Source organism: Cyprinus carpio, chromosome B2 (assembly GCF_018340385.1).
Source record: "Cyprinus carpio isolate SPL01 chromosome B2, ASM1834038v1, whole genome shotgun sequence".
Taxonomy (NCBI): Eukaryota; Metazoa; Chordata; class Actinopteri; order Cypriniformes; family Cyprinidae; genus Cyprinus; species Cyprinus carpio.
In genome coordinates, this window is record NC_056598.1 from 12,416,656 (window position 1) to 12,444,371 (window position 27,716).

General features: G+C 38.0%; 1 protein-coding gene across 1 annotated transcript in view; it reads right to left on the minus strand.

The window, feature by feature from the left end:
- LOC109078535 (dihydropyrimidine dehydrogenase [NADP(+)]-like) overlaps window positions 1–27,716 on the minus strand; it is a 162,178-nt gene that overhangs the window by 77,934 nt on the left and 56,528 nt on the right. Inside the window, exons 10-12 of the mRNA XM_042718058.1 lie at window positions 22,080–22,205; window positions 21,598–21,767; window positions 5,295–5,481 (exon numbers count right to left, since the gene is read on the minus strand). Of these exons, the coding sequence (XP_042573992.1) occupies window positions 5,295–5,481; window positions 21,598–21,767; window positions 22,080–22,205 (483 nt within the window). The remainder of the gene's footprint in view (window positions 1–5,294; window positions 5,482–21,597; window positions 21,768–22,079; window positions 22,206–27,716) is intronic.

The following is a 27,716-nucleotide window of genomic DNA, read 5'->3' on the forward strand; positions in this document are numbered from 1 at the left end:
AGGTCAATTGGCATCATGATTGGGTACAAAAAGAGCCTCTCAGAGTGGCAGTGTCTCTCAGAAGTCAAGATGGGCAGAGGATCACCAATTCCCCCAATGCTGCAGCGAAAAATTGTGGAGCAATATCAGAAAGGAGTTTCTCAGAGAAAAATTGCAAAGAGTTTGAAGTTATCATCATCTACATTGCATAATATCATCCAACGATTCAGAGAATCTGGAACAATCTCTGTGCGTAAGGGTCAAGGCCGGAAAACCATACTGGATGCCTGTGATCTTCGGGCCCTTAGGCGGCACTGCATCACATACAGGAATGCTAATGTAATGGAAATCACAACATGGGCTCAGGAATACTTCCAGAAAATGTTTTCGGTGGACACAATTCACCGTGCTATTGGCCGTTGCCGGCTAAAACTCTATAGGTCAAAAAAGAAGCCATATCTAAACATGATCCAGAAGTGCAGGCGTTTTCTCTGGGCCAAGGCTCATTTAAAATGGACTGTGGCAAAGTGGAAAACTGTTCTGTGGTCAGACGAATCAAAATTTGAAGTTCTGTTTGGAAAACTGGGATGCCATGTCATCCGGACTAAAGAGGACAAGGACAACCCAAGTTGTTATCAGCGCTCAGTTCAGAAGCCTGCATCTCTGATGGTATGGGGTTGCATGAGTGCGTGTGGCATGGGCAGCTGGAAAGTCTGGAAAGTCACCATCAATGCTGAAAGGTATATCCAAGTTCTAGAACAACAAATGCTCCCATCCAGACGTCGTCTCTTTCAGGGAAGACCTTGCATTTTCCAACATGACAATGCCAGACCACATACTGCATCAATAACAACATCATGGCTGCGTAGAAGAAGGATCCGGGTACTGAAATGGCCAGCCTGCAGTCCAGATCTTCAACCATAGAAAACATTTGGCGCATCATAAAGAGGAAGATGCAACAAAGAAGACCTAAGACAGTTGAGCAACTAGAAGCCTGTATTAGACAAGAATGAGACAACATTCCTATTCCTAAACTTGAGCAACTTGTCTCCTCAGTCCCCAGACGTTTGCAGGCTGTTATAAAAAGAAGAGGGGATGCCACACAGTGGTAAACATCGCCTTGTACCAACTTTTTTGAGATGTGTTGATTCCATGAAACTTAAAATCAACTTATTTTTCCCTTAAAATGATATATTTTCTCAATTGAAACATTTGATATGTCATCTATGTTGTATTCTGAAAAAAAAAAAATTAAATTTGAAACTTCCACATCATTGCATTCTGTTTTTATTCACAATTTGTACAGTGTCCCAACTTTTTTGGAATCGGGTTTGTATTTTAAAGGCAATGATTTAAACCTTAGGCTATGATATGAAACAAATAAATATAATAAGCACAGCACGCTCACCAATCAAACAATCGCGTTGCAGTCTCTCAAAAAAACAAACCAGTTCTCTCTCAAGAGTAGGCTAATAATCAAATTAGATACAGATACATTTTCTACTTGGCCTACATGTTCGCATCTTTATCTTTTGCTGGTTTGCGTGGCACATATACATTTGTTTAGTGAAGTTCAAAAAAGACTGGCTTAAAGAGTTCTGCGTAATGAAAATGTGCGCATTGAATTCATTCAGACGAGTTCAAATCATCACTAAACGTCTGTCATGAAATCTTTGTGCTTGCATGATAAATATATTTTTAGAAACTAATAATTATTTTAGTTTAACAGGGCATACTTGTTCAGTGATAACTATGAAAAAAAGATAATAATAACGGTCTTATCAAGTAACTGTGTCAAGTAATTTTGTGATTGTTACAGATACAAATACAGATAAAAATACTGTCTGTTACATGAAAATGTAAATATGTAATGTCATAATTATAAAGTTTTGACAATTTATATGTAATTGTTGCATTAGGCTATGAATTAATAAGCGTTTATTGATAAAACTATTTCATGTCTTTTCATTCACAGTAGCATGAACCACAAGTAGTCAAGTAACTCGAGTATTTTTTAAATAAGACATCGACTAGCAGAAATCAGTAGTCGTGCAACCCCTAACGAACACATGGACTTGGTGCTCTTGGGTCAACTTGGAAAAGAGCAAACTCTCCCTGATGCAGAAGATCTCTTTTCTCGGTATGGAGTTAGATTAAGTCGAATAGACAGCACGCCTCATGCAGGAAAGTGCTCAGTCGCTGTTGAACTGACTGAATATGTTCAAGAGCAGGACTGAAACAGTTTCAGAGGCTCCTGGGGCATATGGCAGTGGCAGCGGCAGTCATGCCGCTGGGGCTGCTTCATATGAGACCGCTTCAACACTGGCTTCATGGGCGGCCCCCCTCTATACTAATTCTATACACTAGCACTTACATGTTTTCAAATCTGAAGCTGCGTTCGTTTACACTGCAAGACTTAATGCACAGACCTGATCTTTTGGCCATATAAAAATTTTTGTATCACCTGTTTACATTACACTTAAGGCACAACTTGAATCTGAATCCGATGTTTGCAGTGCGAAATTTGACTGAACTGGTAAAATTTATGTAATTTTTATGGGTTATTTTACCTACATCTTGATGGCTTGGAATTCCAATAAGAATGTGATTTATGTGTTTAGATGTAGCTGCAGTATCTGTGCGTATCTGCTTTAAAACCACATTTGGAAGTGTCTCAAAATGGATGCAAAGAAAGTAGATTTTTGTGTTTACGTGTGTGCAACAATATCCGATCTGAGTCACGTGAGTAAAAAACAATCACGTGAACAAGTTTAAACACAGCCTAATAGACATATTCAAAGTCACAAAACTTTTTGATTTTATAGGATCTTTAAGTATCCAAATACTTTTTGGTGCCACTGAGGACACATAAGTGTTCACTCAGTGACTGCAGGATATTGTTTAAGCTGAAAAATGAAGACATGTCTTTGATGGAGGAAGAAATGACAGTCCCTCTGGATTCCTGCCTGAGACAAGCAGAGGAATTTGTAACCCTGACGGCCCTGTTGATGCTTTTGCTGTGGCTGTTATTGTTGAGTATATTTTCCCTTTCCTTTTTTTCAAGACCAATCCCCTGGTCCCTCCGTCAGCTCTCCTCGCCTGACGCTCCAGTGATCATGAAGACTGCCGGCCTCATCACTTTCAGCAAAAAAAATAAAAATAAAAAAAATCCTCACACCCTCCTGTTTGTTTCCCTCCTCCCCCCACCTTTCTCTGTCTGTCTCATGCACACACACGCAAGCTGTGGAGTGTGACAAATCTAAGGGACTCCTGAGATCAAATCTAAATCTCTATACTATTTTTTTGTAATTTTAATACTCCAACCTTTTATTTTAGTTGCAAGGCAACATTTCACATTAAATTTATTTAAACTTACATTCTTCATCAAATATTTTATTTTATTTAATTTTAATATTTATTTCAATTCACTATAAACATTTATATATATATATATAGTTTTAGTTTTGGTTAACGAGTCTTTAAAACTGCACTTTTTGTCTTTCACAAAAGAAAATAACAGCATACAGGATCAGAACAACTTGAAAGGGAGAAAATTATGGCAGACTTTTTTTTCTTTTTGATTGGTGTTTACTGTACTTATTTAACTGTTAAAACTGCATAGCTTTGAGTCCTAGGGGCCTGAATACAGATAAAGCCATGCTTCGTGGGGTCCAGCAAAGGGTCCCCACAGTGGTAAAAGTAGCCAGTCAGCTGCTCATCCCGCTGGCCAGTGGTGATATAATCACCGACCAGCCTGCCCACCCAAGATTGCAGGGGGAGAATTTCTCACTATCTCAGCTTTTCTCTTCTCTAACGCTGCAACGCAACCCTCTTCTGTCGGCTCTGTTGGCCATTGGAGTGGATAAGTAATTCATATCTTGGGCAAGGTGCGGGGAGTGAGTGGCATTTATAAGCTTGCTATCTCTGAGCTTCAAGCCGGTGATGAAACGACTGTCTGCTCAGAGACATTACAGTTTTTAGGATGGATGACAGGTCCGCTAGAGAGCAACAACACTGGGACAACAAAACGCTAAGTAAAGAAAAAAAACATCATGAGGAGGTGAAAAATAGCTGGGTGAATGTGTGCTGACAAAAAGACACAAAGAAATGCAGTGAGGTACAAAAGTCTGAAGCCACATCTGGGATTTAAAATCTAATTTAAACCTGGAAATAAACTGTTTTAGGATCTAAAGATATAAAACAAATGAACATTAAATATTTAATACTGTAACTCTTTGATCATTAAAGCAAATCATACAAACCAAAGACATTTTCAAACTGTTAGAGTTAAATTTAGTTAAAGTTACATTCTTCACTAAATATTTTTGTTTTATTTAATTTTAATATTTATTTCAATTCACTGATTCATGATAAAAACACTGGTCTTGATTATTTAAAATTGCACTTTTTGTCTTTCACAAAACAAAATAACAAATACAGGATCAGAACGACACGAGAGGGAGTTTAAATAAATGTAACGAAAATTAGAAATGTTGACTTCGCAACTAAAATAAAAAGATGAAGTATTAAAATTATGAAAAATAGTATAGAGTTTTATATTTGAAATGAAATGAATAAATAATATCAAAATTGCCATTTTGCTATTTGGTTTGTATGATTTGAGGATATGGTTCTTGTTTTAAGTGTTTAATAGCCTTTTTTTTTTTACAAATTATATAAATATATACAGTAAAAAAGAAAATATGTAAAATACGATAAATATATATATCACAGAATATGTAATCCAGACATAATATGTGAATGTGTCGTTGATGTTTTTGGCTAATCTGTTGAAATAAGGTTGTATTTGTGATGGTGGATTGATAAAGGATTCCCATAATGAAACAAGGCTCTCATTTTGAGGGTCTTATCATCTCCTGCCTCTCCCTCAGAGTGATGGTTATCATGCTGTGGCTACTAAAATCTGCTAAGGAAAGATAAGTGGGGCGGTGCTGAATGCTTATTGACGAGAGAACAGTCTGGATTCTGTAATGGCTCGTCGGGGAAATCTTTCACATGGACCACAGGTATGCCAACATGTGCTCCTTTAAACTACATTTTAACCAGTTTTTAACTGGCCCAGTGTGCAACACAAAACAATACGTACTGGAATCATTCATTTGAGTACCTTCAAACTACATTGCCCAGGAAACAAATACATTTAGAGCATGATGAGAAATGTAATTCTTACTACATACAACATATGCAGCTTCTAAAAGGAGTTAAAAAGAATAAAAATAAACCCATATATACTCATTAATACTTACTACAGCTAGTGTCCTTTCTGAGTCACCAGGCTCAACCCCCGACCTCACCTTCTGGATCGTTCAACATGGAGCCAAAGGCACTGATGATGAAGTCTGCTTTCAGGTGGACAATCTGCTCCTCATCAACCAACAACTCTGTGCGGCAAAAACAAAGGCCTACAACACGCCCATCTTTCTTGATTATCTCACGAGCGGACAGGAAGGGCAGAAACTCACACTTTTCCTCTTTGGCCACCTCCATTTAAAAACAGAAATCAAAAGAGAAGCATGTGATCCTAATTGTTAACATTGGAATGCCTGAAAACAGAGTAAACTTCATGCATTCATCTTTAGAAGGTGGTCATGACACTAAAATTTAAGTATTGGCTATACTTTGAAAACTTCACAGAAACCTGAACATCTTCCTGAGCCTGCTTACAGCTTTTAAATCCCAGAAAGCATTTTTGTATCTTCTACACCCCTACTTAACCCTCCAGCTTATCCTACTCCTTCCACTGTATCTCCTGATAACTTTTCCAGTACCTTGCTTCTTTCACCTTAGAAATCTCAATGAAACACTCCAGTATAAACCATTGACCAGGATCACAAGCACAAGAGTCCAAAAAGCCTCCCACATGCACTTTTAACCTCCTCTTCAACCCCTTTTTACTCTATCTTACATTCTTTTTCATCACCTCCACCATCACCTGACCTTCCTAACTTCAGGTGCTTCACATCGGTTTGTAGTCATGGACATCTGACAGGTTATAGGAATCTTTACTGCCCTTTCTCAACAGTGAAGAGCAGTAGTTCTCAACTGGCAGGTAGTGACCCCAAAATGTGACCCCAGACAAATCTGTTCTGATAGGATCATGGATGGAAGGGTTAAAATAAAATTTAAAAAGTTGTCCATTGTGAAGCAAGACAATTATAGAACCACACAAAATTTGCTGTGTTCAACCTTGTCCCAGACTACACCTGCAAGAATAACTTCATTGATGAAAATTGGTTTCGAAACAGCACACTCCACAAAAACAGACCTAATAACAGAGATTGAATTACACGGTCTGCACTCACATTTTTTTTCATCGTACCTTCAGAAAATAGCCCACTAGATATAATGGGAAGGACCTACTTCATCTCCAAACCCACTGGAGTTCCACAGGGTTCAGTACTCAGACCAGTTCTGTTCTTCCTTTACACCTTTTTTGGCTTCATCTATCATTCTCATTGAGCTGATAATTGATTAACTCACCACGTTTCTCACAAATTACCTCATGCCTGGCCAGCATTTATACCTAGATGAACAGTCTTCTGAAGCTAAATTTATCAAAAAGCAAGCTTCTGTGCATCCCATCTAAATTCCACCCTTGCCAAGACCTTGTCATTTCAATAAACGACTCCACCATCTCACCCACACAGAAACCCAAGAACCCTGATGCTGCACTGGACAACAACCTGTCATTTGCACCACATAAACTAACCACAGTCAAGACACACAGATTGCTCCTGCTGAATATCCAGAGTCAGCCCTTTTCTTTACCAGGGAACAGTGCTGTAGGTTTTATTCATACATTGGCTGTACGTCAACCCCCATCATCTAAACATCCACGCCCATTCTGCAATTTACTCCATTGCACTCTGACATTTGAAATTGCAAATAAAGTTTCAAATATACTATATTTAAAAAATAAACCAAACAGTACCTTTTTTATTTGCACGAGGTTTTATTGTACAGTCGTGGCCAAAAGTTTTGAGAATTACATATATATTAGTTTTCAAAAAGTTTGCTGCTAAACTGCTTTTAGATCTTTGTTTCAGTTGTTTCTGTGATGTACTGAAATATAATTACAAGCACTTCATATGTTTCAAAGGCTTTTATCGACAATTACATGACATTTATGCAAAGAGTCAGTATTTGCAGTGTTGGCTCTTCTTTTTCAGGACCTCTGCAGTTCGACTGGGCATGCTCTCAATCAACTTCTGGGCCAAATCCTGACTGATAGCAACCCATTCTTTCATAATAACTTCTTGGAGTTTGTCAGAATTAGTGGGTTTTTGTTTGTCCACCCGCCTCTTGAGGATTGACCACAAGTTCTCAATGGGATTAAGATCTGGGGAGTTTCCAGGCCATGGACCCAAAATTTCAACATTCTGGTCCCCGAGCCACTTAGTTATCACTTTTGCCTTATGGCACGGTGCTCCATCGTGCTGGAAAATGCATTGTTCTTCACCAAACTGTTGTTGGGTTGTTGGAAGAAGTTGCTGTTGGAGGGTGTTTTGGTACCATTCTTTATTCATGGCTGTGTTTTTGGGGGCAGAATTGTGAGTGAGCCCACTCCCTTGGATGAGAAGCAACCCCACACATGAATGGTGTCAGGATGCTTTACTGTTGGCATGACACAGGACTGATGGTAGCGCTCACCTTTTCTTTTCCGGACAAGCCTTTTTCCAGATGCCCCAAACATTCGGAAAGGGGCTTCATCGGAGAATATGACTTTGCCCAGTCCTCAGCAGTCCATTCACTATACTTTCTGCAGAAGATCAATCTGTCCCTGATGTTTTTTTTGGAGAGAAGTGGCTTCTTTGCTGTCCTTCTTGACACCAGGCCATCTTCCGAAAGTCTTCGCCTCACTGTGCGTGCAGATGCGCTCACACCTGCCTGCTGCCATTCCTGAGCAAGCTCTGCACTGGTGGCACTCCGATCCCGCAGCTGAATCCTCTTTAGGAGACGATCCTGGCGCTTGCTGGATTTTCTTGGACGCCCTTGAAGCCTTCTTTACAAGAATTGAACCTCTTTCCTTGAAGTTGTTGATGAACCTATAAATTGTTGATTTAGGTGCAGTCTTAGTAGCCACAATATCCTTGCCTGTGAAGCCATTTTTATGCAACGCAATGATGGCTGCACGCGTTTCTTTGCAGGTCACCATGGTTAACAATGGAAGAACAATGATTTCAAGCATCACCCTCCTTTTAACATGTCAAGTCTGCCATTATAACCCAATCAGCCTGACATAATGATCTCCAGCCTTGTGCTCGTCAACATTCTCACCTGAGTTAACAAGATGATTACTGAAATGATCTCAGCAGGTCCTTTAATGACAGCAATGAAATGCAGTGGAAAGGTTTTTTGGGATTAAGTTAATTTTCATGGCAAAGGAGGACAATGCAATTCATCTGATCACTCTTCATAACATTCTGGAGTATATGCAAATTGCTATTATAAAAACTTAAGCAGCAACTTTTCCAATTTCCAATATTTATGTAATTCTCAAAACTTTTGGCCACGACTGTATGTATATATATCAGCTTTATTTGTACTAGCAAGCACTTGTTTGTATTCATACACAAATAATTAATTTTCCTAGCCGATAATGTGCTAAACTGTATGCTTACCATCTGTTGATCACAATGGTCTCATGCGTCAAGCTAAAGACATGGTTCCTACAGGGTTTAGAAAAGTATGGAAAATTATGGAATTTGATTTAAGTAATTTCCAAGACTGGAAAAGTATGGAAAAAAAGAAAGCAGAGTATGGAAAAATATTTGCATTTCCCGACTTTTGCCCCTATTAGGTTTATATATATTAGGTTTATATATATATATATATGTATGTATGTATGTATGTGTTTGTATGTATTTTTGTTTGTTTATATTTGTATTTTATGATTTAAAATTTATGTCCAGTGACCGGTCAGCTGTATTTTAATATGCTATTATATTTGTATATATATATATATATATATGTGTGTGTGTATATGTATATATATGTATATATATATACAAATAGTAGAACATGTATGATTACAGTAACGCGAGTAACCAATCAGCGCAATATTCAGCGCAATATTCAGCGCAATATTTTACACAGACCTCTAAATTCACTCAATGAGTGTGTGAAGTGAATGAACGTAAACTTTATGAATTAAAAGAGCGCAAATCATACTATTGCCACGCGTGCATCTCTCAGTGCATCGCGTGCATCTCTCAGAAATCAGAGCTTGGCAAGAGCAGGTCTAATATTACCTAAAATATTACATCATACATGTTCTACTATTTGTGTATATATAAAAGGCAATGATTTAAACCTTATAGGCTACGATATGATACACGAATGAATAAGCACAGCGCGATTGCCAATCAAACAGCCGCGTTGCCGGCCTATATGCAGAGGTGGAAAGTAACGAATTACATTTACTCGCGTTACTGTAATTGAGTAGCTTTTTTGTGTACTTCTACTTTTTAAAGTAATTTTTAGAATCTGTAATTTTACTTTTACTTAAGTATATTTTGTTTGAAGTATTGTACTTCGCTACATTTTAAAACACATTAATTACTGAGTAAAAAAAAAATAAATAAATAAAAATCGCTCCCTGGAAACTACTGCAGTAATGGGCAGGAGGGCAAACTGGCGCTAAAATCACAACAAGAAAGATGCAGACGGACAAAACAGGCGTTAGTGGTGCAGACACCGCTGAAAACGAAACCCCGTCATATTCTGAAGTTGAACTCGAAGGAAATGAAGTGAACCCCTGGTAATTTTTATGCTCTATTATTCAGTGTAAGCTTTGCTTGCCTAGGGAGACCAAACTAGCAGCTTATAAAATCTCGACAAGACATCAACCCTTCGCAAGCATGTAGAGGTAAGCTAAATAACTGCATCATTGCATTGGTGGTTAAAATGAAGCTTTGACATTTTGTGTAGGGGTTTTGCACAAATTAGCCAAAAAGACAGTGGTGTGGAGTGTGCGATATATATCGTCTGCGATAACATCATAATTGTTGTTTTAATGATGTGCGCGTGCATTTAGAGTGTGTTCTTTCAGTGTGTGATTCAGTCTTGTAAAATGCATTTAGAATGATCACAAAATTGAAGATATAGGGGCAGAAAATTTACATATATCATTTCATATAGTGAATCAAAATCACACAAAGAATGCCGTCTTTTCCTCCAAAAAATCATCATGATTACATATATATATATATATATATATATATTTATTTATTTATATATATATATATATATATATATATATATATTTACAACAGTTCAATAAACAAGTTAATTAAGAGACTTACGTTTTAGACACCATATTGTCTGTTTTTGCTGTATTTTGACAACAACAAAAAAAATTATATTCCAAACAAAGCCACAAGGCTATGTTGTGTCTCTGAGCAACATGACGGTGTTTCATTCCTGAATGAATCAACTGTTTAAAGGATTCGGTTCAATCGCAATGACTAACTTATTAACAGTGACTTGCTCACACGCTGGATCAGGTGTGTTTAATTAGGGTTATATCTAAACTGTGCAGGACTGTGGCCCTCCAGGAACTGGGTTCGACACCCTTGGCCTGTCCCGTTTTTGCCTCCCTCCCACTGTTAAAATGTAACTAAGTAATTTTTACTCTGAGTAAATTTTAAATGAGCTACTCTTTACTTTTACTTGAGTAGATTTTTAGACTGGTACTTTTACTTGTACTTGTAAAATTTCATTAATGTAATGGTACTTTTACTTGAGTAGAATATTTTTGTACTCTTTCCACCTCTGCCTATATGTTTGCTTCCTTAACTTTTGCTGGTTTGCGTGGCAAATGCACATTTGTTTAGTGAAGTTAAAAAAAAGACTCGTTTAAATAGTTCTGCATAATGAAATGTTAGCATTGAATTAATTAATTCACTAAATGTTTGTAATGAAATCTTCCTACTTGTATGATAAATGTATTTTAGAAATTATTAATTTTATATTTAAGAACAATGAATTAAAAAAAAAGAAAAGAAAAAAGAGAAATATTTTTCCATACTCTGTTCTCATTTTCCCCCAACCTATAGGTTTTCCAGACCTGCGAATTACTTAAGTGAAATACTTTTTTAAATGTCTATTTATTGGATCACAAAAGGTCCCCAAGCTGGGACTCAAACTCACATTGCTCGAAGCACCGCCTATACAAGGAAATCGGCTCCGACTGTTAGAAGATGTTTAAATAGGCTAAATGTTATAATCATTAATATATATATATATATATATATATATATATATATATATATATATATATATATATATATATATATATATATATATATTATTTTAGTTAAACACTGCATATTTCTTCAGTTCTGGTTCAAGCTCCGCCTACTTCCAGTATTATCCGAATACAGATACAGATACGAATAATTTTGTGATTGATACAGATACAAATACTGGCTTCGCTGCACATCCCTATATATATATATATATATATATATATATATATATATATATATATATATATATATATATATATATATATATATATATATATAATGTTATATCTGTAAAGAGGACTCGTACTTTAACTTATTCAACTTTTTATTGTTCTCAACAACCTTACTGAACTCCATCAACTCAGCACTCACATCACTGAACTGTGTGAAAAACATTCTAGCGTCAATGTCACTGCCCATTCCAAACTCTTAAAGTGACCAGCGCTCTTTATATCTCATCAATGTAACAAACACAAAACTTTCATTAAACACCAGATTATAAGTCTAACTAAGCATGCAACATTTCCCCTCCCCTCCCAGTGAACTAAGTGTGGAAGAACATTAAGTGGTCCTGAAAGCAAGCAGGCAGAGTGTGCGATCTGGTAGGCCTGCCTTGCAATGCTGCAGATGGTGGTAGAGATGTTGCTTGCGGAGTCACTGGATGGTGTGCTGGGGCAGAGGGTATGAAGAACCGAGCAGAGAGCAAGGGAGCACAGTGTCTCGGGTGTGATCTGCACCAGAAGGGCACAGTACTTTCCTAAGCCGACTGGCATGCCAATGGGAACCATCAGATAGCTGGAATGTAACTGGACCTAACTGCTTTTGCACCTGCTGGGGCTGTGACCATAAAGTGTGTAGATTGTTTTTCCGGTGTGGCCGCTGAACCCACACCCAGTCCATTGGGAAGATTCTGGGAATCCGGGCCTTTTTCTTTGTGTCGAATCTGCCCCATACTTTGAGCTGTTGTTCATGTACCCTGGCTTTCACCACAGGATTTCCACCATGAGAAGTAGGAGGGCAAAGTCTATGCAGGGGTAACTCCAGCTCTCGCCCCAACATCAGTTTTGCTGGCGACACCCCAGTGGTGGCATGCAGAGCTGTTCTGTAGTGAAGAAGAGTCTGAGACAAGGCCTCATTGAAAGAGCAGAATTGTGCTAAGTGGGCTCTCAGACCATTTTTTAGTGACTGATTGAATCTTTCTATGCCCCCATCCGACTGTGGGTGATAGTAAGCTGTATGAATGTGTTTGATGCCTTTGCTTTGGATGTAGCTGGTAAACTCAGCAGACACTAGTTGAGGGCCATTGTCTGACGTCAAGGTCCTTGGCAGGCCCCAGCGGGCAAAGTGCAACTACAGAAAGTCAGTGATGGAACTGGACGTGACCGAGCCCACAGATGTAACCTCCGGCCACTTCAAATGTAAATTATAAACTACTACAAGGAAATGCAAACGATGAGGCACATCATGGAGTTCCCCACACAGCTGTCCAGCTGAATGTGGTCCCAGGTTCAAGGTGGCCAAGGCAAAGACCCTAGTGGCGGCGGAATTGGTGAGCCTGTTTTCCTGCTTACAAGACATGGAGCTCAATCCTGAACAAGCTGTTCAATGTCTTTGTCCAACCCTGGCCACCATACAAGATCCCTACAGCGCTGCTTTAGTTTTATTATGCCGAGATGGCCCTCATGCGCCATGGTCAGCACTCGTCCTCTGAGTCTAGCAGGAATAATGGCGCAGTGTCCACGAGCCAAGCATGTGTCATTCCAGCATGACAATTCATGTTTCACTCAGGCATATGGCTGGATATCTGTTGCCAACTGAGCTGGCCAGCCATTCAGGACATACTCGCGGACCACAGATAATGTGGAATCAGCAGCAGATTCCGCTGTGAGTTCCTCCAAGGACACAAAAGCTGTCAGGGGTGCATGCACTAATTGAATAAGGTCGCTGTCCTCAGCCACCTGACAGAAGGCAATGGGCGATGACAGAACGGGAAAGCAAATTGGCCACCACATTATCTCCACCTGAGGTGTATTGTATTGTAAAGTCATACTGCTGGAGGCGGTCAGTCCAATGGTACATGTGCAGTGGTTTGTGACCAGACCCAGAAGGAGACATAAGTGCACTGAGGGCTTGGTGGTCAGTTCGAAGGGTAAATTTTCAGCCATAAAGGTAGGCATGCCAGCGCTCGCATGCCCATACACAAGCCAGAGCCTCCCTCTCTCCAGTTGAGCACTTTTGTTCAGTCAGGCTGAATGCACGAGAAGCAAAAGCCACAGACCGTTCGATGCCATTCTGGAGTTGTGAAAGAACAGCGCCAGCTGCAGTAGCTGAAGCATCACAAGAGACCAGTGTGGTGCAGTCAAGACTGAAGTGTGCCAAGACAGGTGGGCTTGTCAACAGTTCCTTAAGTGTGCGCACAGTATCAGAACAGGCTGAAGACCAGGTCAATGGAGCATCCTTTTTGAGCAGTTGGTAGAGAGGGTACGTAATTGTGGAGTACTGAGGTAGAAAACGCCTATAGTATGTTGTCATCCCTAGAAACGATGCAACCTGTGCTGCGGATGAAGGCTCCGGCACCTGAACTATAGCCTCAATATTGGAGTGCAATGGCGAAAGGCCCTCGGGTGAAACATGAAAACCAATAAAGTCAACCTCTGGTACCGCAAATAAGCATTTCTCCATGTTAAGTGACAAATTGTGTGACTGAGTGCAGCAAAAGTAGCCCTTAAGCACTGTTCATGAATCACTGCATTCGGGGCATGGACAATGACATAGATGGCAGTGCCAAGGACACCAGCCAGTATAGTGGACATGATTTTTTGGAAACAACTAGGGGCCGAGCTGAGTCCAAAAGGCATCCCTGTGTAATGAAATATGCCAGAGTGTGTAACGAATGCAGTAGTCTGGGTGGAGGGGAACCTGGAGATAGCCTTGACAGACATCAAGTTTGGAAAAAATTGTTGAGCCATGAAAGTGTGTCGTCAGCTCTTCGACTGATGGCAGAGGGTAGGGATCTAGGATTACTGCTTTGTTGACGGACCTTAAGTCCACACAAACTCTTTGTCCACCAGATTTTTTCTTAGCCACTGTCAAATTAGACACCCATGGGGAGGCGTCAACAGGTTTGATGATGCCCTCTGCTTGCAGTTTCACAAGTTCTCCTGTGACTTCCTCACGCAATGCCAGCGGAATGCGGCGAAGTGGCTGAATGACTGGTTTAACTGTAGGATCCAAAAGAGGCTGATGAGTGAATGCAGCTAGGCACCTAAGGCCTTCAAACAGTGTTGGCCATTCATGTTGCCAGGGACAGCTGACAGTCAGAATTTGAGCCCCCTTATTGGCCAGCAGAGAAAAGTCCAGACTAATAAACAGGTCCAATCCAAGGATATTGCTGCCATGGTGTGTAATGTGAAAAGGGAAGTCGGGTAGGACCTTGTTGCCATACTTGACAGGCGCATCTACAAGACCGATAACATCAATTGCAGAACTTCCATATCCAAACAAATTCAGAGAAGGCGGCTGAAGGGTCAAGTGTGGCAGGAAACATTCATAAGTGGCCATATTGAGTAGTGAGACTTTAGCCCCTGTGTCCACGAACAGAGAAATACAAGAATATGCTTTAGTAACAGCGCATGTAGAAAACCCTGCTGAATTGGTATTTATTGATTGAATAATGGCAGGGGTTGTAGTGTTAACACGTGGGTTTCGTTTTGTAGGATCTTGAACTTGGGCAGACCGACAACATTTTGCAAAGTGGTTCAGCTTTTGACAGTGTCGACATGTTTGTCCCCATGCAGGGCAGTCAGGGGGACGTGATGAGTGTCTAGTGGACCCACAATTTCCACATCGCCACTGAACTTGAGGGCATGCATATTGTATATCTGCACTTGAAGATACATCTGCCTCTGCCCCTGTAAACTTGTGTGCATTATTGTATCATGTCCCCGCTGCTTACACTTGATTCATGTGATGTATTTAATTTAGCAGCGCACTGTGCAGCAGACTCAATTGAGAGGCCAGAATTACAGCTTTCTCTAAAGTGAGATCATCATCTTCCAATAACAGCCGCTCCCGAATGAGTGTATTGGTTGTTTTCTCAAATCACTGATCTCGTATCATCTCATCTGATAAAGCACCAAAACAACACGGTTTTGCCAGTCCTCTCAAGTCAGCGACATATTGAGCAATCGGCTCACCAGCGCGCTGTCTGCGCTGCCGGAACTGCAGCCATTTTAACAGGAGACTCTGTTTTTTTTCAAAGTGTCGATCTAACAGTGTAATCACAACGGCGTAATCGTCCGCATCACAGAGTGTGCGAAAAACGCGCTGTCCTTCGGCAACAAGACAGTGGAGGAGTATGGCCATTTTCCGCTTCGTTGGGATGCCATCGAGGCCCATGGCTAACAGGTAAGTTTCAAACAATGTTTTCCACTGCTCCCATGGGACCGTAGGTTCGCCAGGATGGGGCAAAATGGGGTTCAGGGGAGATAGCGGCAGCGTGGGGAATTCTTTAGCCATGTGTAGCCAATTGTTATCTCTGTAAAGAGGACTCGTACTTGAACTTATTTTACTTTTTATTGTTCTCATCAACCTTAGTGAACTCCATCAACTCAGCACTCACATCACTGAACTGCATGAAAACATTCTAGCGTGAACGTCACTGCCCATTCCAAACTCTTAAAGTGACCAGCACTATTTATATCTTAGCAGTATAACAAACACATAACTTTAATTAAACACCAGATTATATGTCTAACTAAGCATGCAACATATAATGGAAATTTAAGAATTAAATGAATATAAGTTAATCATACAAGAAGTGGCAGCAGTTTAGTGATTCTTTAGTGATTGTCAAACATGACTAGTGCACTTGGTGCATTTTGGGTTTCTTTTCACAATATTCTTAGTACCATATTGCATAGTCTCAAGGACCTTCGCAAAAATAAAAAAATATACAGACTTTTATGTGCGCACAAGAAACCATTACACATAGCATATAGGACAATGCATACTGAGCCACCTATTGTGCCATCAGCCCATTTCGCGGTGTGTTTTTTTGGCCACCACAGAATATGCGTTAAAGAGACCTAAGGCCTTGAGATATGACATATTGCCCTAAGACACATTTTGAACACTTTTTTTATAGAACCTGTCTTTTTTTTTATCAACTCTTGAACTTGGTAAATAGGATGCCATATTATGCCATCAGCCCATTTCATGTCATGTTTTTTCTGCCACCACAGAGGTTAAATTGAACATTAGGCCTTGATATTAGCAGTACTACTATAAGGAAAGCCAAATTTTGAGCAAGTAGATCTCTATCAATTCATGTGCATACATGCTCTTGCTTTATTTATAGCAAGATGGCAGTTATGCACAACGGAAATGGGTTATATAAAACTAGAAATTGTGTAAGCATGGAAAAAATTCCCATGCACATGTAAATATTTTCTCGAGGGCACAAAAAAGTTTTTTGTGTGCATGCAAAAATCTGTTTTTGTATTTTAAAGGGGTCATATGATGCGATTTTAATTTGTCCTTTCTCTTTGGAGTGTTACAAGCTCTTGGATGCATAAAGAAGATCTGTAAAGTTGCAAAGACTAAAGCCTTAAATCCAAAGAGATATTCTTTATAAATTTTAAGAGTCAACCACTCCTACCTAAAATGGCTCATTCTAATACGTCCCCACATGTCTAAGTCACGATGTGGGAAGATTTGCATAACACCGCCCAAATGTTCACACAAAGAAAGAAGGCATAACTTTTATTCTCACTGTTGCCGCCACCGCCATGTTGTGGAGACGCTGTGTGTTTCATTGTGAAAGCAAAACTACTTTGTTTGGCCTTCCAAAAGAAGACATAAATAAAGATCAGTGGTTCAACACTGTTCCAGAACAGTTCAACCCAAATATTCAGATGCGTGCAGTGCATTTTTCAGAGGACGAGGACTGTTTCCTGGACCAGTAGCCTACAATGCTTCTGTGCAACTGTTTCTATTAAGTGGGGCAATTCCAACTTTGCAAGGACAGACTGGCACTTCTGACTCACAGCCTGTAAGTATATTTACATATTTAAAGAATTTGCCACTGATTATTCAAACACGCGTTTTGAGCAGTGTAGAGTTGCGCTTTTTGTTTGACGTTTCTCAGATCACAAATGCAGACATGGTTTTATGTTTACGCAGTGTGATACGCAACGCAATGCATAAAAAGACAGTAAAAGTCATTATAATCAGTAATAATGTCCCCACTGGATACAACAAATGCCTCGATTATAATTGGTTTTATTGGTTTTGTCCCATCGTGCCAGGATACAGCACCACAGTATGTTAAGGGGCGTAACATTTCCGTCACATGCTTGAGGTATTCAGCCAATCACAATGCACTGGATAGCTGGTCAATCAGCGTACACCTCGCTTTTCAGAATAATGAGTTTTGTAAAAATTGACGCGTTTCAGAAAGGCAGGGCATAGAGGAGCAACAATAATGTACATTATGTGGAAAATAATGTTTTTTGTTTAACCTTAAACCCCACAAACACATTGCATTACACCGCTGATGCCGGTACTGATATTAGAGAGTAAAAAAAGACAGATCTTATCAGCCGATATTCTTTATGTGTAGGCTATAGTCAAAAGTTTGGACACACTTCCCATTCGTGTGTCCAAATTTTTGATTGATATTGTATATAGAATACAGTATATACATAAACAGCATATATATATGCAAACTCATTGTTTGCAATGATAACTCAAATGTGGTGATCAAACACTTGTGTGTCACTACAGTATGTGACAAATAGGCCGGGTATTTAACAATTTAACAATAAACTTTATTATTCAAAATGAGTCTGACATCAGTGCACTTAACAGTAAACTTCACTTATTATTAATTTAAATTATTATTAATTAATACTTAATTATTATTAATTTAAAAAAATCAAATAAAACAAAATATATATATAACTTGAATTAAGAAAATAAATAAGGTAACTGTGTAGGGCAAGCAAGCTATAATGCCAAACCAACAGGGGCAGGTTTATGCAAGCCGACCTTTTCCAACTGTAAACATCTAAAATAAATAAATATTAATAATGAATAATATTTTTCAGAAATTCTGTGTTGTGTATTTTCTGGTAATCAAATGAACATGCAGAACATAAGGATTTATATTTAAAAATGGTTGTTTGCAGTTTAATATTCACTGACACTAGTCTATATCATGATATGATTTAAGTGTACTGAACTGTATTTTATTTATTCATCAAAAATAAGACAAATTCCATGAAATTCCGTTTTTATGAATGGATTCCGCAATTTCATCTGCGTTTTCCATACCATGGAAATCACAGGGCCCTACTAATGTAGCAAACTAGAATGAAAAGTTCATTGTGAGAGTAAAAGACAGGGACATTGTCTATTTACTTTATAGAATTGAGTCTTACCAACTAGGTGACAACGTAGCGTTAAATCACCCTTCAACAGACTCAAGCCACCACCGTACTGCCGTTTATTGCACCGCAGAGATAGGCTACTAACTTTTCAATCTGCTATGTTACTGACTGTACTGCCAAATTATGCTGACACACCATGTCTACACTGGACATGACAAAGTGACCACTGAAAATCATTTGTATTTTGTGTCAGTACGTCATAAATAAAAAAAGGCATCAGTTTACTGTCGGGATTTGTCGTGTCGTGTCATGCCGCATCCAGTGTAGACAGCATCACTCACAATAATGGGTTCTATTGTATTTTGTTGTGCCGCTCGCGTTCGGTGTAGACACCCAGTTAGGAATTGTGATCTGACCGATGTGATAAGCATCAGTTCTGGGCCACAGCATGGCTGGTATAAACACAAGCATTGACTGAGTGGCCGTGATCAGCTCTGGTGGCCGTGGAGCCGTATGCACCGCAGATGCATGTCGTGATGTGCAGATTTAAAATTTAAACATCCATTCATCATATCATCTTACAATACTAAGAATTAGAATCACACCATTAAGGTGATGATCAAATATAGGTGCGGTGGGTGGCGGGCGGATAATTTATTTGAAGTAGCAGACTTGGGTGTACTTTGAGCTCATCCGCGCATCTCTACACTGACCTGAGTCGCCAGTAGCAAACAATGGATCACAATTACACCATTTAGAAGCATTTTATCTGCGCTATGTGTTCTGTAAAAAAAAAAAAAAAAAAAAAAATTCATATTGGTGGCATATTTTCCGATATGATATATCTGCGACAGGCTCATTTTGGCAGGCTCTACAAAAATCTACTGAAAGTAGATCTATGGAAATTTGAATCTGCAAAAGTATGGAATTTTGAAATGGAAAATGTATAGGAACCCTGTAAAGAGCTTTTTGTAATCATTCTGTATAAATTCTTAAAACATGTATGAACTGAGAGTAGAAATAAAACTAACATCTTTCAAAAAAAAAAATAATCCCTCCATTATGAAAAGGCTTAATTTACGGCCATGGTGCTTTAGCACACCCCTGTTTGAACGTTTGCAGAGCAAAGGCAGAGCTAATAGTTGCTGTAGTTACACATTTCTAAGTTTAACTTTCTTGTCACTGTTGCCATGGCAGCGTTGCAACAGTTGTCATTGAGAAAAGAATATGTCTTAATTACTTTGTTAAAAAGCTCCACAGAAATATAAATCTTATTATATAAAGCTCAACATGGTCACCTTTACAGAAACTTCTCTCACTTTTTTTTCCTGCCGAACTTCTTTTACTCCAAGTTTTTTTCTCTGATTAGCACTAGGTAAAGTATAGACATATAAATTGTATACAGTATAAACTGGAGGAAAGTAAGATTTAAATAAATTAATTTGCTATTTTTAAACTGTACATATCATAAAGTGGAAGACAATAAGGCACACATGTAAACATTTTCACACATGAATCGACAGACTAACTAACCTCTGTTCAAGTCTTAACAGCACACACATACACTAGTGTGAAGGATACTAAACATTCCCCTCAAAAAACTGTATTTTTCTATCACCATTTAACTACATAATACTGTATATGTATCCTGTGTAATACATAAAATTGTCTCATATGTCTCAAAATATGTCTCATAAACAATACTGAATATTGAGTTCTATGTATTAAGGTACAAACATCGCAAACAACACATAAGACTTCTTTGTTCACATAAGTTTGTTTTTTAACCTTAGTTTTTCACGTTTATTTAATTATTTGTTTATTTATTTTTAATCTCAGATGTCCAATTCACAGAAAAAGGTCAACTTTTATCTCAAGCTCACTCCACTCCAGATCTTATACTAGATTTCAGATCAGTTATCAGAGATATTTTATTCTGAATCTTTTTACTCCATTAGGTAAGGCCATTCAATTTTTCTCAGCTGACTTTTATCACTTTTATTCCAACTGTCTGTTGTGTAATCTACAGCTAGCTGAGTTAACTTTGATAAGCTTCCATTTGAAATGATTAATATTTCATGTAACTATTCCACATTACACAGAATTTTGCAAAATATCAGTAATAACTGAGACAATGGCTTTCGAAACTAGGCTACGTTCTGAATTGAGCAGGTTCTAGAGGAAAGGTGGATAATGAATATAACTTAACCTTGTTTTTTTTTTTGGTTTTTTTTTTTGTTTTTTACATTTTTTACATTTTTAAAAATTTTTTTTTACATTTTTTACATTCCATTTGGGAATAATTTTTATTATTTTAGGGTTTTATGCAACAGTCTGCCAGGGGCCAGACAAAATCATTGTTATTTCTGTGCAACTGAGCAAATAATAATAATAGGAATAGGAATAGGAATAGGAATAGGAATAGGAATAATAATAATAATAATAATAATAATAATAATAATAATAATAATAATAATAATAATACACTTTCAAACACTGCAAACAAACATGAAGCTTGGCCACAACACTGTGGTTAAGCCAATTTTGTGACTGCTGATCCACTCTAACCAAAAAACATACAAAACAGATATTACATACTATACTTCACCTATAAAGAGATACAAAAAAAAAGAAGAAGATTGGAATTACCTTCATTTATGCAAAATAAATTAAGAGATACTCAAGGCAGAATACTTTGAGTAAAAGAGCTTGTAGAGGTACACCATAATCTGTCTATCTTCTTGTCATCTGAGTGAGCAGTAGAGACGCTGAGAGAGTTTGCCAGAATTCTAACTAACAAACAAACAAAAAAACGTCAAAATCAACACAAAATGTAATTTAAGAAGACAAAAAGAGAAATTGATGTCTTCTTAAGGATGTGGGGTATACATCTGTTTTTTCAATAGGAATTTATCACTGGCTGCAGGTGCTGCTGAACTGATTTTTTTTTTTTTTACCTCTTCTGGAACAGCGCGAATGTTGTTGAAGCCCTTTCTAAAGACCACAAAGACTTGCCGAGCTCCACAGCGGAGAGCAGAGGTGACGCAGTCAAACGCTGTGTCTCCTGCGCCTAGGACAATCACATTCCCATGCAGCTTTGGCAGCTGCGAACGGCAATTACACATGCCTGCAAAAGACACGTGCCACAGAGAAAAAACAAAAAAAAAAAAAAACAAATTGTAAGTAAAATTCAGTGCATTGAGATTCAAATATCATTAACAGAAACTATTAACAGTTTGACCACTGAATGCCACAACTGAGAACTATTGAGGAGAGTTTTGTTTTTTTTCCTGGTCAGTGTAATATTTTTACAAGAGAACACAACAGGAACTAAGTAAAATAAAATTACTGTGAAATTCTGTAAATTCACACAATTTTTTTTTTTTTTTTTTTTTTTTTTTTTTTTTTTACGTTGCATCATGTTGAAAAAAATATAAACTGGAATCTATTTCAGTTCCTATTTTACTGGCCTTTGCAAACAAGGGCAGGAAATCCTTAGATGTGTAGAATCCCTGTTCGATGGTCAAGCCCTCAAAGATCTTGTCCCTGTTTGCTTGTGGAAGAACTGTCCAGCATGAAAAAATTATAATTAAGAAAATATATTGTGAGTTAAGATGAATACACCGGGAGGCAATGTTTGACCAGGTGCATAAAACAACATTGGAAACATTGTGTCCTTTCATATTTTGAGCCAAGTGGATTCAGAATGCAACACGAGTTATGTAATCAGATTACTTTTTTCAGGCAAAAAAACAAAAAACAAAAAAACAGATTCAGTATTCCTCAAAATGAATAAAAATAATGCAACTCAGAATATGATGCAAACCTGCAATAATTAAATGTTAAACAACACAAATATCTTTTATGTATTTAATCCCATTCTATAAACCAATGTCTTTACTTCTGACCTTTGATGATCCAGTTCAACCGTACTAATAAACAAAAATTACTCTTGACAAACATTTTTTGTGTCTTTTTTTATTGCTGAAGTGTGTTGAAATTTCTTCTTCTGCATTTTACTGTACGGACATAAATTTACTTTCCCTTCAGGTGAGGCGTATTCATTTCACTTTTGGTGTGAAAAGGCTTTTATATTTGCCAATTTTTTTTTTTATTTAAAAACAAACAAGCAAGCTCTGTCCAGAATTAAAAAGTAACAAAAAAGTAACGTGACACATTACTTTCCATAAAAAGTAACTAAGTAACGTAATTAGTTACTTTTTTATGGAGTAACGCAAATATTGTAATGCATTACTTTTAAAAGTAACTTTCCCCAACACTGGCTTAATCATACAGAAGGTGACGGGGAGGCCAGGGGAGAACTGAGCTCTTGTGCCTCCGTTGGTAAAAAAGAAAATAAATAAATAAAAATAACCAATCAGCATCGAGTGTTCACTTTCAGTGCTGAGGAGTGTTGATAAAAGAAACTTCGCAGGGGAGGCTAGCCTCCCTTATGGTATATCAACCAATCAGCACAAAGATGTAAATTACGTGCTATTAGTTTAAACATCTCCCGCTGCGCTGATAATTTACCAAGTACTTATGAGTAGCGATATAAAATATTTGATTGGCAACACATTTACCAAGCTGTGATTCAAACAGTATATATACAAATAAAAAATAAAGGGAGAACATGCCTAAGCTGGACACAGGCTAACGTTACAGCAGTTGGCTCTTTTAACACAGACTTTTAAGAAGGGATGGATGTTTGCTTCAAGTGATAGATCAGCTAAGTGAAATTATATTATCTTGCTGTATGTGTGTCATTTTCTTTATGTTTTCTGACTAAAAGGAACCAAAAAAGCCATTTTAAAGTGGTTAAGCAAATAATAATAATATTAATAATAATCGGCAGGAATCCCCAGACCAATACAATTAGTGTGCCTCCTCTATTTTAAAACCCACGATCCACCACTGATTAAATGTTAAGTGTCACACAGGAAATTATGAGAATGTCAATTTAAATTATTTTTTTTTCATTGTAAATTATATGCCTGGTTCGTTTTACTTCCAAAACTGTATATTCAACATTATTTTAATATAAAATTACATAAAATTTGTCCTGTTATATCGATAAAAGTGTTTCTCTATATTATAGTAAGTGTTAACCAATTAACAGATTTTTAAGGTAGCATTTTCACAGTGTTTTCATTTAAAATTACAATCTTTTTATTTTTTTATTTATTTTTTAACAGTGATTAAGCATAAATAATGGTCTAAATTGCCTATTCTAAACATGTCTCAATTTTATTTCTGTTAATCGTTTGCTTCAAATTTAATTTATTATCTACCCACATTCTTGTCATTATTAACTTGAAAATGAGTTAAAGTATAATGAGTTATCAGAAAAAAATATTCATGGTTATCACTTGCTGTCAAGCTCAGTGGCAATTTAGCACACCAAATAAAAAATAAACTATATTTTAATTAATTATATGAATTCATCCATCTATTCATGTATAGTATCCAACTATATTATAATATATTATATTAGTTTACAATTTATTTTAAGGTATTCTTGTTACAGCATAATTATACCTTTGCTGAGTAATATCAATTAACTACATGTACTTACTGTATGATTAGGGTTAAGATTAATGTTTGGCTTAGGGTTACTTGCATGTAATTATGCATAATTTATTGTTATTGTAATAGTAAGTACATGTAACGTGTAATGACAACACCTTAAAATAAAATAAAATTATAATTATATTATATTATATTATATTATATTATATTATATTATATTATATTATATTATATTATATATGCTAAAAACAGAACCACAGATCCACCAAGTGAGTTGCAACTGTCAATTGTGCCCTTCAAAATAAAATGAGGTGCATGATGCCCCTCAACAGAGCATCTGGCATATTGTAATAGGGCAAACTACCCATGTTAAAACCTCAGCGAAGTCATGATTTGTGCATTTGATATCAACATTATGAGTAGAAACATTAACTGTAACTACAGAGCATAAACACAGTTCAGCAACTGAATATAAATCAATGAGCTAATAGAGTTTGTTTGGAATTATATCCTCCGCAGACATGTAACGTATAATAATGAACTAGAGCAACGGCAGGCGCCTTCCTTAAGAAGTATGTCGATAAGACAAAGGGCAAACAGAAATGTATCTAAGGGATACTTAACCACCTGTCACTTCAAATCTGTCTATTATGGCTGGCATGCACCCCAAGGATGTACTGCATGATGGAGGCTATCAATCTCTATCTCATTATGCCCATCATCACTGCTTGAATGATGAACACGAAGGCCTTGTGTGTGATGGGAGGGAAAAGCCATTGTGTGCCTTGAAGCAACAGACGAAAACTTTGTATGCCGAAGCAACAAAGAACAGATGAACATGTACAACATGAAGGAGGTAACTGGAAGTTCACAGATGCTCCAGGTACAAATAAAATATTGCCTGTACTTTTTCCCATTGTTAAAGGCAATTTAAAGTCTGTTCTGAACAGTGTAGGTGCTTCATACAAGGCAACATAAGGATAACTGTTAAATTCACAAAGTTGTGTAGCTGAAAGATGTCTAAAAATTTAATTTTGCCTTGAACCGACTAAGAGCAGTTGCTTCGTAACACCATTTGACACTTCTCAGATCAAATCCATGCACAAATTAAATACTAGTCTTTTCCCGTATGCCTATAATGCATTAAGCAACTCCAAGAGCTGAAGAGAAATACTGTGATTCACAGACTGGTAATGGTTTTATAGGAAAGGTAAGTAGAGAAGTAGATGTGGTTTTAGAAATGAAATCTTGCGAGGAACCCCAAAAGTGTTCCTCATCTATCTAAAAACAGTTTTAAAAAGTCCACATTTGGTACTTTAAAGTAACAACTACTTCAGTGTTCTCCAGCATGATTTGATGATCCAAAGAACATGAACATATGACAGTCTATACAATCTATACACATTATATGTGTCATAAATGTGGTCACTTGATTACCCAAGTAAAAAAGTAATACACTTAAAATACATTTATTTCATACGAAGTATGGTTCAAATCTATTAACATATTTACTGACATATTGTATTATGTTTGAGTAGCATCAGTCTTTAAATTAGATATTTAAAGTGTACCTGAAGTATACTTGCAATAGTTTCACTTTAGCACAATCAAATATACTTCAGTATATCTTTAGTTGGACTTCCGCACTACTTCCACACAATTAAAGTGCATTAAGTACAACATTTGTTGTTCAAATTTAGCAGACTTTAAGTATACCAGTTTACTATACTTGTCAGGATTCGCTGGAGCAAGGGAACGAGGAGACAAGGAGATTTCACAAAACAAGGGTCTTTAATAATCCAACAGGGAGACACAGAGCACAAGGAAGACGTTCAAGACTCGACAAGGAAACATGAGGCAGACTACACATTTATACAAAACTTAACGAGGGCAGACAGGTGCGGGGAATCAGCTAATAATGAGACAACTAGAACAGGAACAAATAACTAAATAAGGGAACACAGGGACAGAAACATGGGCAAAACACAACAAAACAGGTCCATGATCCTTCACATACTATCCTAAGTAAAACTGCAGGGTATTTTTTATTAAGTACATACCTGTAAATATGTAAATGTATTTCTAGTATACTTTGCATGAAACAATTTTTTTCAAATACATTTAAGTATATTTATTTTTCACTAGGGTAGTGACCATGAAATAGCGCAGAATCTAAAATATTAAATTTTTTACATTGTAGGTTTCCTTTTTTTTTTTACATATTTAAATTCAATATTTTACTTTAAACCTGGAAATAAGCAAAGTGTTAGGATTTTGACAATTCTAAAACAAAAGAAGGGTCTCAGAACCCTGCATATCTATATGGAAGACATTTTTCAGGAGTTGTTTTTGTCTGTTTTACCCTGAGACGAGTGTTACATACATTAGGATTTTGAGCCATTTGTTTCCAGATTTTATACTCAAGTAATAAGGAAAAACGTCCCAGGTTACGTATGTAACCATGGTTCCCTAAAGGGAACGAGATGCTGCATCAGAAAATGCTATGGGAATGCCATCAGCGTGACCGGCTCTGAATAGCATGTGTATTCAGTCCAATGAAAGGGCGAGATGTCCTGTATGGCCTTTAGACGCAGCATCTCATTCCCTTCGGGGAACCATGGCAACATACGTAACCTGGGAAGTTCCCCTTCAGGAACTCGAGCTGCGTCAGAAAACGCTATGGGAATGAGAATGCCCACACCACCAGACTTGCAATGCCTGCCTAGTGTGTATCCGAGGAGCACAGCTAAGGCAAGAGAACAGAAGAGCCCCATCTGCGTTGCAGATGTCCTGCTTAGACATTCCTGACAAGAAGGCCTTGGAGGCCCCCATACTTCAGGCTGAGTGAGTCTTGACCCCCAGTGGTGGGGGGAGATCATAGGACTCATAAGCAACAGTAATCGCATCCACTCTCCACCGACTGAGGGTCTGTTTTGTAGCTGGAAGACTTCTCTTAGGGGGACCATAGCACACAAGCAGTTGGTCCACGTTTCCGCCGTGACTTCTTTAATAGGCTCGAAAGGAGGCTTACAAAGAGCTTCTAGCACCACAACCAGCTCCCATGTGGGGACACAAGATCATACTAGGGGCCTGAGCCTAAGCGCACCGCGGAGGAAACTTGAAACTAGGGGGTGTCTGCCCACTGACTGGCCACCGAGAGGGATGTGGTAGGCCGCAATGGCCACCACGTAGACCTTCAGGGTGGAGTGGGTCAACCCTTTGGAGAAACAGGCCTGCAGGAACTCCAGCACTGTACCAGCTGGGCAGTTAACTGGGTTGAGTTGGCGATCTCCGCACCAAGAAGTGAAAAGTTTCCACTTCAAGGCATACAGTTTCCTCACTGAAGGAGCTCTGGATTGGAGGATGGTCTCAACAACCTCGCTTGTGAGACCGGAAGCTACGAGATGCGCCACCTCAGGGGCCATACCCATAACTTTCACAGCTCCAGGGGGTGAAATAGTGTGCCCTCTGCCTGCGAGAGGAGATCCCTCCTGACAGGAGTCTCCCATGGAGCACCGTTGAGGAAAGAAATCAGGTCCGAGGACCA